At 39.2% G+C, this 13,559-nt stretch overlaps 1 protein-coding gene and 1 long non-coding RNA gene across 2 annotated transcripts; one reads left to right on the top strand and one right to left on the bottom strand.

The window, feature by feature from the left end:
• Positions 1–385: 385 nt before the first annotated feature.
• On the top strand, positions 386–11,152 carry LOC106089382 (sesquipedalian-1). Its single transcript, XM_013255216.2, has 4 exons — positions 386–765; positions 824–1,018; positions 1,070–1,261; positions 10,523–11,152. The coding sequence occupies exons 1-4, from the start codon at positions 564–566 to the stop codon at positions 10,879–10,881; spliced, it is 948 nt and encodes a 315-aa protein (XP_013110670.2). The 5' UTR covers positions 386–563; the 3' UTR covers positions 10,882–11,152.
• On the bottom strand, positions 3,785–8,692 carry LOC106089385 (uncharacterized). The gene is made up of 2 exons (XR_001221603.2): positions 8,543–8,692; positions 3,785–4,721 (listed from the first exon to the last, which is right to left on the bottom strand). It is a non-coding gene; the product is annotated as an uncharacterized LOC106089385 (long non-coding RNA).
• Positions 11,153–13,559: the final 2,407 nt, after the last annotated feature.

The raw sequence follows: 13,559 nt of genomic DNA on the forward strand, positions 1-13,559 counted from the left end.
CTTTGTTTGTGTGTGTGTCATGGCTCGTAACTATAATACAAACACACAACCGAAAGTTATAAAAACACGTTGACAGATAATATACTCCGGGAGAAAAATTTTACTCAGCTGTTTGCGGTACACTTCTTGCAATGAATTTATTTGACACCATCCATAATGGGAAAATAAAACAACTCTATTGATTACTGCGAAGTTGTTTGCAAATTGTAAATGAGATGCCTGTTTTGTGTTAAAAATAATAAAAAAAATTATGTTGTACGCCTTGTCGCGTTCAGTGTTTCATATGTAAACAAATTGACGCTGACTTTTGATTCCTTGATTAGACTCTTACCTTGTATAATTTTACCATATTACTTTTCAAATGAACATACTGAAAACAGATGTTATTAAAAACAAGAACAACACAGATGTATTTTACCTGAGATTCCATAGAAGTTGAAATTCTATAACGTCTTCCTACGAATGAGTGTTTCTTCGTTGGTCTGCATAGGTCAAGACTCTATGTAAGATTTGGTGTCTGCATAAGGAACTCTTTCGGAGAAATTCAATAAAAGCCTCTTATCATGAAGATTAATGAGAAGAATTTGTGCGTTTTTGCAACGACGCCACCGTACGACAAAGAAGGCTTCCTTTACAAGAGGGGCGAGGTTAATAAAGCATTTCAGAAACGCTATTTTGTTCTCAAAGGAAATCTGCTTTTTTATTTCGAGAAAAAAGGAGATAAGGAGCCTTTAGGACTTATAATAGTAGAGGGTTGCACAATAGGTAAGTGGATGATTAAGTAAAACTATTTTTAAGAACATTTGTATTTGTCATTTCACAGAGCTTTCGGAAGAAAGCGACCAGTATTGGTTCGAAATTGCATTCAATGGAAATCGAACGTATATTTTATCGGCTGAATCCCAAGAAAGCATGGAGTCCTGGATGAAGGCTTTGACATGTGCTGGTTATGAGTATAAGAAACTAATGGTCGATGAATTGCAAAGGCAACTGGAAGAAATTGAAGGTTCTCGCAACAGTAAGTATATTGGGATGTGTTATGTACGTATAACTAAAGCAAAAATTCCAGAGATTTCCACGGATTCGGTTACGTCTACATCTGGCGTTTTGACGCCTAAACCGCCGCCACGAAGAACGAACCCATTTAACAGGCCCGCACCACCTGTGCCTAGCGGAACAAATGGCAATAATGTCAATGAGGCAAATATGGCGTTTATAAATGGTCATTTTGGGTCCTCTTCACAACGTAATGCACAATTGAGTAAGTTTTCAACATGAATGTCCTGTTCAAAATGGTAGGACATACATACATGATGATTTTTCTGAAAATGTTTGACTGCATATCTAGATATGTATACAAACTTTGCCTTTACTTTATGTTTACTCTCTTTGTTTGATTTTGTTATCAAACCACTCTAATTCCTATAAAGATTAATTAATTAATAATGTTTATTAAAATAGCATTTGTTTTCAACACATATGCCAAGATGTAAATAATAACATTGGCCCAATGTACTGTCCCGGCACGAGATAACTATGAGCAGCGAAAAAGCTGGAACTTTGAGCTCCAATCTGTGTGGTGTTCTACGCTATCACGATAACCTTAGCTGGTTGTTGATCTCACTGAGACTCCGCCGCAACCTGTGGATGCTCCCGGTAGCTCTCAGCTAAAAATACCACACAGATTGGAGCTCAAAGTTTCAGCCTGTGTGATGCTCATAGTTATCCCGTGCCGGGTCGCGTTCTTATATTGATTATGTTCGTAGGCATTTTGCAATATTTATAATAGGTATACAACTTAGTTTTTTTTTCGCTCTTGATTTTGTGCTTTTTAGGTCACGTAAAACCCGAAAAGGTACAACCTAGTATTGTTAGGGTTGCAATAATAGTAGTAGTTGTTGTAGCCACATTTGCATGTAGAGTTGGCGGTCCTCGCCAAACTCTTGTAGGAGTGCAAGCCCTTTCCGGTTTATATGACCGATCGCCGCAGGAACATAATGGCCATTGGTTATTTAAAGGCGCCAACAACTCGCGCATCATAGGTACTCAGTACTTAAGTAAGAGCCGGTACCGCCCGGCCAAAGTTCCAACTTGTGTAGTGCTCATAATTATCCCGTGCCGGGATAGGTGTAGTAGTTTTTGTTCTTGTTCTCGTCGTCATAGTAACAAATTTGCATGTGGAGGTAGCGATCCTTGTCAACCGAGCCAACTCGCTCCGATTCGTAGGAGGGATCGACAGCCATAGGTATATATCAGTATATAAGCAAGAGCTTGTGCCACCCGTCCTCTCACTGAGTCTACTGGATACCGCTGATTCTGAAATTGCAATCTGTTCGGTGCTCATAGTTATCCCGTGTCGGGTTGTTGTAACAGGTTCGCTCTAATTATAGAAATTGGTTCATTCTGATGTTATTCCGATTCGTCTCCATATATAGCTCCAGAAATCCGGCCGCTTCATATCGAACGGTCCCTAGTAGTTCTACAATTAGATTAGATTTTCCGGACATGTTAATAGGTGATTGGTGTCTTGTGGTGCTGTCTTGCATGAAAAGCAGATATTAGGTTTGGGATTGTCTAACATCAAGCGATGCGAGTTAAATGTAGCAAGCTTAACTCGTATCGCCCGATGTTCGGATCGCAATTGGGTCAGAGCAGTCCTGATGGTTTTTTGCGGGAGATTTTCAGGTTACGACTCATAAAAAAATACGTAAATTTCGTTCGCTTGTTTTTTTTATGACTGTGTGTTTTGTCTCTTTCTATTAATGAATAACTAAGTTTCTTTGAAATATCAAGTTTCTTTGAAATAAATCAAGGAATATTCGCATAGTGGGGAGCGTCTTTGGTATAGATGGGCATCAACACCCGTCCTACCATAATTTCCTATGCCCCGGACAAATGAACAGAACCACATGTACAGTGTGAGCAACTAGGTTAGGCATTGTTATCATTCCTCAATGGTACTTAAATTAGTTGATGTATATAAATAATGGTCATCGTTTTTCACTGTGAAAATGTGCACTTTGTAGGGCGCACCTCCGACTTCGAATATTTCGTTTGACCCAACGACCACGAATCTGAAGTCCGTCTTTGGGGCAAAGCCCCCTGGACTGAAAAATTTCCTATAAAGTTGATTCGATGCAAATCCTTCACATCAGCATTAGAGCTCAGGTGTTTTAAATTCAATTAGTGTCCGATGAAAGTTTAAGCACAATGATTAGGGAACTCCTTTTTATAACCGAGTCCGAACGACATGTCGCAGTGCGACATCTCTTTGCGTTGAAGTTTTTACATGGCATAGTCCCTCACAGATGTCGCCATCATTAGGATGGGATAACCACCGCTGATAATATATTGCGGTGTTCTCTCCAGGAATCGAACCCAGGCGTTCAGCGTCATAAGAGGACATGCTTACCTCTGTGCTAAGGTGGCCTCTTTTCTACGCTGCTCCTCTAATTTCCGACAACTAGTTTCGAGATTTTTTTCTCGACTTTATCATTCTATTGGAGTTTTGGTCTTCACTTTTTACATGTGCCACAATGTTTACCCCTTCAAACACTCTAATAACTACCTCGTCTGTTTTTCAAGAACCCATGCTTTACAATCATTTATAGTACATATAGTATCAGTGTATGAAGTAATTTTCATGTCGTGAAATGGCTTTATTTCTGAACGGTTTGTTCAATCCAAAGTAGCATCTGTTAGCCAATATTACTTTTTATTTCAAAATTTTCAAGAACCCATGCTTTACAATCATTTATAGTACATATAGTATCAGTGTATGAAGTAATTTTCATGTCGTGAAATGGCTTTATTTCTGAACGGTTTGTTCAATCCAAAGTAGCATCTGTTAGCCAATATTACTTTTTATTTCAAAATTGTTGTCATTCGTTTCGTTTTCGTTCGGTGCCAAGGGAGATAAAATAGGTTACCATCTCAAATTTTCTTCGTTTGGTCGTTCTTATCCACTTTGCTCTATCTCCAATTACCGCCAGACCCACTTTTACTGACTTTTACAGACGATCTTTACAAAGGCTGGTGTTCGACCCATCACATCTGCATCTCGTATAATCTATTAAATAGATCACACGATAAGCTGTCTGTCCGAAACCTCGTTTGATATTGAACAGTTCGGAGGAGTTCTTTCCTATTCTTTTCTATTTCTACATCAAACCAATGGTTTAAGTACAGACGCATCATTCTGCAGAGACAAACAAGGAAATCTGGTAAAAGATTCAGATAGTATGCTTAGAATATGGAATAAGTATTTATCCCAGCTGCTAGCATCAAATTGTGGCGCCCTTGTTGTTGTAGCAGTGTGTTGTACACTGAGGCGACAGCCCTTGCCGATGGAGGACTTCATCGGGCCAATCCTGTACGCACAACCGCCTTGGGATTGACCAATCTGCGATCACATACCCGATGATTGCAATCTCAGCAGACAATGCCCCGTCCAAAAAACTTGACAATAGTGACCCCTGGTTGTTGTTGAATCACATTTGCATGCCTTTGCACTATTGCCTTTGGCGCTTCAAAGGCGAAATTGATTAAAAAAGCGCTGAAGAACGAAGACAAATTTACGGCGGTACGCCAAATATTAGAATGAAGAAGATAAGGAGCCAACATCCATGACAATAATGGGGACCAGACGGGCTGAAGAAGTTCCCTCCAATCTCCTATTGCAAGCATCTATTGCAGTCAAAAATGGCGAAAGGGCTATGTACCTGAAAATAATTTAGACAGGAAAAAAGGTGTTAATTTAGCCATAATCCTGACAAGTTGTTTACCTAATTTTAAGTGTCAATTAATAAAAACAAATTTTAATATTATTATTACTATCAGCCTTTAAGGGCTTAACCCATTGCTATGTCCAAGATACTATAACATAAATAACATGCAGATGCTTTGAGGCTAATCAATAAAAGTTTCAGGTATTTTGAAGAGCAGAGGGTGAAAGTTGGTGCTTGTAAGGATAGCGCTATCTTGGTGGGTGGCTGATGTCCTTATACTATTACCGACATGTTTTAAGGTGCATATATGATTCTGTCTATATTGGAGATGGCTAATGGGATTGGCATAAATCCCAGAAAACTGAGCTGGAGCTGTCCATCAGAAGGACGAAACTCGGTGTGCACAGGGGAACTGTCCTGGATAGGGTGGAACTGCCAATCTCACCAAAGATAAGGGTATTAACCTGTCAATGCAATGGCCGACTTCCACATCGCATTGGCTCCATAAAAAGCCGGACTCCTCAGAATTTCCGGAGATGAGAAGTTAGACGGTTGAGCACTCATTGTGCCACTGCCCTGCAATTACGGAGAGAAGCACAAGATTATGGTGAAAACCTTCTTATCTGTATGGATACTTTAAGCTACATAGATTCACTCGCCGTTCTTGACTACTGTGGAGGCTTAATATGACAGGTTAAAGGGAACTTCGTCAGTCCGATTGGCTACATTATAGTTATAGAAATTGGATAGTGATTGAGGTTGCCAGACGCGAGCTATTCAATATAATATAACCCAATTTTAATAACCAGCAAAGCAGCAATCACAAAATCCAAATTTACACAATTTTTATTTTGAAGTTTACAATTACATTGGGGGTTTGTAAGGCAAATTCAAAATTGTTTTGACATTTGCAGTTCCATCAGCTGTGCTGATGCGGTCACCTTATTAAATACGCTTTGCCTCGAAGATAATAAAAAAGAAAGCAATGCTTTTTTATGTTGTTTGTGACCAAAGATGTTCAATACAAGACACGGCGTATTTATCAGCTGCCCCCACAACCCACCTGATTGAACTTGATATGTCAATTAATTTTTCAATACGCCTTACAAAATGTATATACCTTGTTAACAAATTTTGACATCTCAAATTTCCAAAAACATGCTTTGTTATAGCAATTCACCGATTCGGCCACCTTATTAAATATGCCTTGGTTCAATAGGTATAGATCAGAGAGCTGCATGAGGCCCAAAATTTGGACCTCAATAGCCACTTTGGCCAAAGCAATTGCCTGTTACGCATGCAACCGTAAAACAAAGTAAGCTAGAAACACACGCACATTTACAATAGAGTGAGAGATGTGCGTGGGGACGTATTTTTCAATTTGGTCGTCGGGCAGCGTGTGTTATTTTCAAATAAGCACCACTCAGATGAGCGTCATATTAAGCCAAAACAGACAGAGGATTAATACATCAAGTGTTGTTCAGTGGCATTAATATGGTTTAGTCAGTTAAGGTTGGAAAAGGGGTAGGGATTTTAATCCGCTCATGCCACTATGGACATACACCTAAGCCAGCAATCGGCTTGTTGTGCGCTCTAAATACTAAAAAAGTAACCTCGAAAATCTAAGCTCGGAATTCGGTGCTACTTACAAAATCCTTTATTATTTTCCATGCCACTCCCCTTAGTTGGTTCATGTCCGGTATTGTGTCCCCACCTAAGTACCGGAGACTTTTAGCCGCCGCGAATGCCGGCCAATGACATATGAAATGCTCCAACGTCTCATAGTCTTCACCACATGCCCTACACATGCTATTACTTGCCTCACCGATTTTGCATAAGTGAGCTTGTAGTCCTATGTTTACCGTTATGATACCAAATGCTATACTGATCTCCTTCTTTCATCCTTTTAGTAATACCCTATTCCTCACGATCCGGATCACTCCATAGAATTTTTGCCGTCCTACCGACTGTTTCGCTTTTCCACAGTGTTACATGCGCGTTCGTCGCCTCCGCCCTAAACTCGGACTGCGGCGACCAGAAAAGCTTCGGGTTAACCAAGTTTATTGACGGCAGTCCTCAGGTCTTCACCGCCACATCGTCTGCTCTTTCATTCCCCCTTACTCTGTTATGATCCCGCACCAAACGATGCGGATTTTGCCATCCTCAGAGAAGGCGTTAATCTCCTTACATTCCGAGATTGTTTGTGATCTTACCAAACTGGTTGTTATTGCCCTTATGGCCATTTTACTATCCCTAAAGATGTTCACAAGCGATGTCCTCGCGTTAACACCATACCACTTCACGCATTCCGTGATTGGAGGATTTGAGCCTGCAGGACCTTTTATGTTCAGGCAGTCCAAAACGGATCTCATTCCTTGGGTTCTCAATGTAGACTCCCAGGTCCAATCTATTCTTTAGCTTTGTTGTTGTTGTTGTAATTGTAGCCATATTTTTATGTGGAGATGTGGATTCTCGCCAAGCTCCTTACCCCTAAGAAGTATTTAAAAATCGTGGACGGGTTCAAATCTCAAATCATCATCTTGTGGATAGATATCCACCACCCAGAAGCCTTAAGGTAGATCAACAAGATCTAGAGTGTGAGGTTCAGCGCTACAAGACAGAACATCTAGATCACGCGGCATATCAAGCGGATGTAGACAATATTCAGACACGGTAGCAGATGCGGTGAATAGCTTCCGGTTGAATATCGTCCTTGGAGAACGACCGCCTCCCATTGCGTCTGAAGAAATTGATCTCCACAGGCTAACCGACGTGTCGACGTACAAGAAGTATGTCCTGATTGTGACCAGGGACCACACGACACACGTCACCTGTGTAACTGCCCAGCCATACCCACTCAACTCAGACCCAGATACCTCTGGACGCACCCTATCTTAATCGCAGAGTTCGTGGATCTGGACACTCAACAGAATCAAGCAGACGAAAGAAAGAACACAACAAACTGTTACAACAACAACAACCTGTTCGCAGAAAAGCTTCCAGGAGACATGTTTTGCCGCTTGGCTTATCTTACTGTATTCCTTGAGCCGTGCGTAGTACGCATCCCAAAGCCCCCGAGTCTTAACTCGATTAAAATGAGTGGAATATCGTTAAAACTCAAATAAGTGTACTACTTCCGTCCAACTTAGATGAATTTTGGTAAATCGATTAAGCTTCGTAGATACTTATACACTTTACGGTTCGTCAGAACTGAACCGATTCTATTCTTAGGGTGAATTAAGCCATTTTGCGTTTAAAACCCAGAAGTGTCCCTATTATTTTTCACACTTTAAATTTCGATATTGTTTTAAAATGGCTAACAAATAAACAAAATTATAAGCCATCGACCTCGCTCTCATTTTACGCGATTTATAATCCTTTATTTGTCTGTATGTCACTATTTGTTTGCATATAACCGAATATCGTCGTAACATTCATAGATTATCTAGCCGTGTCCGCCCGTCTGTCTGTCTGCGAAAATCACTCTAAAGTCTGCAATTCAAAGATGTCCTATATCTGGACAGAACACTCTTAATACCGATTTCTATGTTCATAAAATCATATTTTTGCCTCGATTTCAACGGTGGTTTCTTCGGAAAGACTAAATGAGCCTATAAATGCGCATTTACTACCTACTTCCGCCGTAACAGTGACCTGCATGAACCCCTCAACATCTGAGCATGAATCAAATCTGACTTTATTTGTAGCTGTCATATAGCCCTATTTTCCGCATTTCTTACCCAGAAAGCTAAAATTAAAAAAATGGAAAAAATCCCTTGATACCCGTACCAGTTGCAGTCAATATCAGAACTTACGATTTTTTTCTCTGAAATTTGAAACATTACGACACCATGTAACGGTTTTAGGCCCCTCATCATCCATGGTCTTATTTTGCACAAATACGCAGAAACGAGAACACGTAAAATAATTTTGAGTTAATCACTGTGATTTTTTCAGTAATTTACTTGGTATTTATATTTTGGAAAAACTTACCAAAAATTGAGGTTAGCCTACCAACCTACTAAGAGAATAAAAAGCTACCAATTTTGGTAGGAACCTACCTAAAACGGCAACACTGGTCTTGACGTACCATCAAATACTTTTGTGCTCCACTATGTCGATATCTAAAGGTCTATTTGTTTTTTGAAACGTCAAGCAAAAATAGAACCAATTTAAAATGTCTCTGTCTAAGAAATAGTCTTTCTTCGGCTCTTCATGAACATAATGTGTACTATCATAAAGACTTCGTGCACCATCACTTCAATAATATAAATCCTCAAAATATTGTTCCTTATTTTCCCGTCAACAGAGATAAGACAAAATTTTAGAACTTTCTCTTGTTTGCGCATGGGTCACAATAGCTGCACATTAACATCTGTTAAATAAGAACTCAACCAATATATACAGTAACTGTGGAAAATACACCAGAGAAAAGCGTTTCTAGAAAATGGAGGTTTGGATATTCTTCGTATACCTAACCATAAAAATATTGAACCATAGGGGGTATACTAATTTCATCATTCCGTTTGTAAAACTTCGAAACATGCGTCTACTACCCCATAAAGTACATACATTCTTGATCGTCATGACATTCGAAGTCGATATAACCATGTCCGCCTGTCCGTCTGTTGAAAGCACGCTAACTTTCAAAGGAGTTAAGCTTGAAATCTTGCACAAATACTTTTTATTAGTGTAGGTCGGTTGGGCTTGTAAATGGGCCAAATGGGTCCATATTTTGATATAGCTGCCATATAAACAGATCTTAGCTCTTGACTTCTAGAGCTTCTAGAGGGCGCAATTCTTATTCGATTTGGCTGAAATTTTACAGGTGGTATTTTGGTATCACTTCCAACAACTGTATGGTCTAAATCGATTGTTAACCTGATATATCTTGATCTTGTATTTACTATAAGATTAATTGAAGTTAAATAAATAAATATATATTTTGGGGATAACATCTTTGGGCCTTATGATATTAATAATTTTTCGGTTAGTTGGATGTTAAGTTATATCCATTTATACCAAGAACCCAAAATTATTGTTAGAAAATGTCATTGCGCCCAAAAGTCGGTCATGTCGCCCAAAAGTGTGCAAAAACACCTAACATTGGAAGATATTGGGCGATATGACATTTGTCATTTTGGGCGAAATAACGCTTCGCCGGGCAATCCCAAGGCAGCCGGTTGTACGTACCGGATTAACCCGATGGAGTTCTCCTGATGCATTTATTTAAAAGAAAGTAAACTTCAGTCGAACTTGTAAATGGTTAACAAAACGGTTTAAATACAATAGAAGCTTATTAAAAGTATTTTCATAATTTTCGGACCAGCCTAATACATTTTTGTATGTGTATGTTTGAAAGTATCAAATTTATCATTAAGTAAACCTTATTGACTGCCCTTCATGTATTGAATTTCTATTGGAGGGCGCTCAAAAAAATACACGCAACAACAATTGTAAGCTTTGGACGGATTAACCGTATTTTACAAAATTTTTCGATGTACCAAACAACAACACAGAAAAGATCAGTACAAAACAAACTTTTGAGTTGAACGGAAAACGGGAGATTTAGCAAACAGTAGTACAATACCATTGTATACGTATCAACGCAAACAATAAAATATGTTTTATGGTTTCTTTTGTTAATTCTGCCCGTTCGCGTGCCCATTAAAGCATTTCTTATCAAGCTAATTGCACTTTAATATTGTGCAGATCGATCATGGAGAGATTTTTTCATATAGAATTTTGTTGTTGTTTATTTCCAAGAAACGGTTATAAAGAATTTTCTGTTGCAGGTTACGATACTAGTCCTATTGCGCCACCAAGGGGTATACCACCAACATCACATTCGAATACCAGCGGGATAAGTACGGCGAGAAGTGAGTTCTATGTTTCATCCCAGCCATCGGTGCCGTCTGCTCGCCAACAACAGCAGCAGTTTCCAAATTCCCATCACCAGCAGCATAATACAAATTTAAATACAAACTTAGCCTCTATAGCAGTCTTCAAGCCGGCTGTAATCGATCTTCAAAATCATAATAGGGCGCTGAATTTTGATGATATTCATGAACAATTTCGACAAATTGTTATGAAAGACGTACGAGCGTATCAGGCACAAAGTGAAATTAAGAGAAGACCCCTAATTGAATTGTAATAAACTAATGGCTACATACATGTATAGAATTATCAATTATCGTATACATTGTATTCAAAATGCAGTTTTTACTGCATTCTATCATATTGTGCGACATGCTTATTTTTAAACTATTTATTTACCATTTTCGAAGTCCATACCCCTAATAATTTATATTCTAAAATTTACAACTAACAAAAACGAAAATTACTGTTCTATTCATTTTTGCCATCATGTTTGGTTGCAAAATAGCCTCATATTTGTGTTACATTTTAATAAAACAGTTTTTCCTATTGACACAAAATAAAGTTTCTGAATACTATATATAAGTAAATAAAATTATATTGAACTTTTAGTTAAACTTTTAGCCTTACCCGATAAGCACGATCCTCAAAAACAAAAAAATGGAATTGCTAATTTTAGTTGTTATAGCGGGAGAAATCACTGCAGTTTGTAGTAAAAATCGAAAAATCGCTTGCGCCTTTAAGGTCAGAAAATGTATTTCCCTTTTTGGTAGATTACTACCAAAACTGGTAGGTTGATCTCAATTTAGTTAGATTTTTCCAATATATAGATAACAAAAAATTACTGAAGGATTCTTCGGGGATGACACAAAATCGTTTCTTTGTATTCGAGATGAATATATGCATGATTTCAAATTATCAATTATATTTCAAATATCCGATTAAATAAAACCATTTTTTACGCCAAAGAATCGAGATTAAAGTAGCAATCAACATCATCTGAGATGTGCATCACTTTTTAAATTGACTGCAACAGGTACGTGCGTCATTTGATTGATCCAAATTTCATAAATTCTGGTTAAAAAATGAGTATTTCTATGCATAAATGGTTAAATCCAGAGATCTGTATATGTGGTTGCAATCTTTGAATATACTTTAGCGTGATTTCAATAGACAGACGAACATAACTAGATTATCTATGAATACGAATACGTATTCAATTACGTTCTGGCAGATGCAGCCGCCTCAATTCCTACAGAGCTAGGATTGATGCCGACGTGCAAGGTATGTCCCGATTGTATCCAGGGACCGCACGATACACGTCACCTGTTTAACTGCCAGGCCAGACCCACTCGACTCAGACCCAGATCCCTGTGGACGCACCCCATCTTAGTCGCAGAGTTCCTGGGTTTGACACTCAACAGACAAAAAGATAGAACACAATAAACTGCTACAACAATAACATCTATGAATACGACGATCTGTAGAATTTTATACCGTATAGATTTGGAAATGAATAATTCGATGTGTTGCAAATGAAATGAATAAATGGCTTAATTCTTGGTGATGGGTCTAAAAAATATACGGCATTTCTGGGCTGTACGACAGTTGGTAATTTTTTTTTTTTAATTTTGGTAGGAAATAATTTTCTTCAGTAGCAACACTGGTCGGGACCTAAAACCCTCATAAAGGGTATATGATGTAAATTATGTACAATATGGTTAAAGCAAGTGCAGTAGAGTTGGGTTAGAGTAAACACCTCTTTCGGGTAAACTATTTTTGGTCCTAGGAAATATGTATGTATGTATAAATAATTTTAAAGAATTCACTCAATAATGATAAGTTTTGTAGTAAAATTAATGTAATAAGCCGTATTTTCTAGCCTGGGTAAAGGAAAATTTTCAACTTAGCCACATTTTCATGTGGAGGTGGCGATCCTCGTCGAGTTCTGTAGGTGAGCAAACTCGTTCAGGTCCAAAGGACCAATCGCCGCGGGGACAGGCTGGCCGTTGGTTATTTAAAGGCGCCAATTACTCGTCTTGTCCTATCGAGCATCATAGGCACTCAGTATTTATGCAAGAGCCGGTGAAGCCCGCCTCTCACTGAGATTCTCCGCTCGATTGGTTATTTAAAGGCGCCAATAACTCGTCCTGCCCTATCGAGCATCATAGGCACAGAGTATTTGTGCCGCCCGGCCTCTCACTGAGATTCTCCGCTCAATACCACTGACTGTCCGCGAATACCGTTGCAGCTACTCCGTATGGACCATTCCACTATCCGCAACCTGTGGACGGGCTTGGTATCTCGCAGCTAAGCTTCTCGTGACAGCAATGAACACCACACAGATCGGACCTCAATGTTCCAGCCTGTGAACAGGTGCAACCGGCGCATGGAGTGGGTGTATATCCGATCCTGCTCTGTCCTTGCGCCACTACGGACCATGGTCGCACTGAATATGTGGCAAGGTGTTGTGCGAACATAGTCAGAAGTGGGTAACAAGCGTTGTCATCGCCTTCGGCCTCCTCGTCGACGGACTATGTGACCCCTCCGAACACTCCAGTGCGAAAATATACGCAATAGCAACAGCCCAGCCCAAATAGGTGTTTTATTTACCCATTAAGCGGATTTTCTCGCTTAGTTTGCATGGAGAAAAATGCTTTATCCGTTTAGCTAAGAGGCTAATCTAATCGCCGTTTATTACAAGGCGGATTTAAAAAGGTGGTCTAACGCGAACAGCACACAAATTTCTTTGGGTGTGTTGGCAAAACGTCGATCAGCTTGATGGCACGATGGCGGATTGCACCATATGATATGTTCATGGTTGAATTAATAAGGTTGGCTCACTTGCCCAGCTGATGGAATTGTCCAACTCCAGAGTTGAATCCCGTTTACACTGCTGTTTAAATTCGGATATAATGGCTCGATCATTTGTTTCCCTTTATACAATCACCTGAC

Source organism: Stomoxys calcitrans, chromosome 3 (assembly GCF_963082655.1).
Source record: "Stomoxys calcitrans chromosome 3, idStoCalc2.1, whole genome shotgun sequence".
In the NCBI taxonomy this organism is placed as follows: Eukaryota; Metazoa; Arthropoda; class Insecta; order Diptera; family Muscidae; genus Stomoxys; species Stomoxys calcitrans.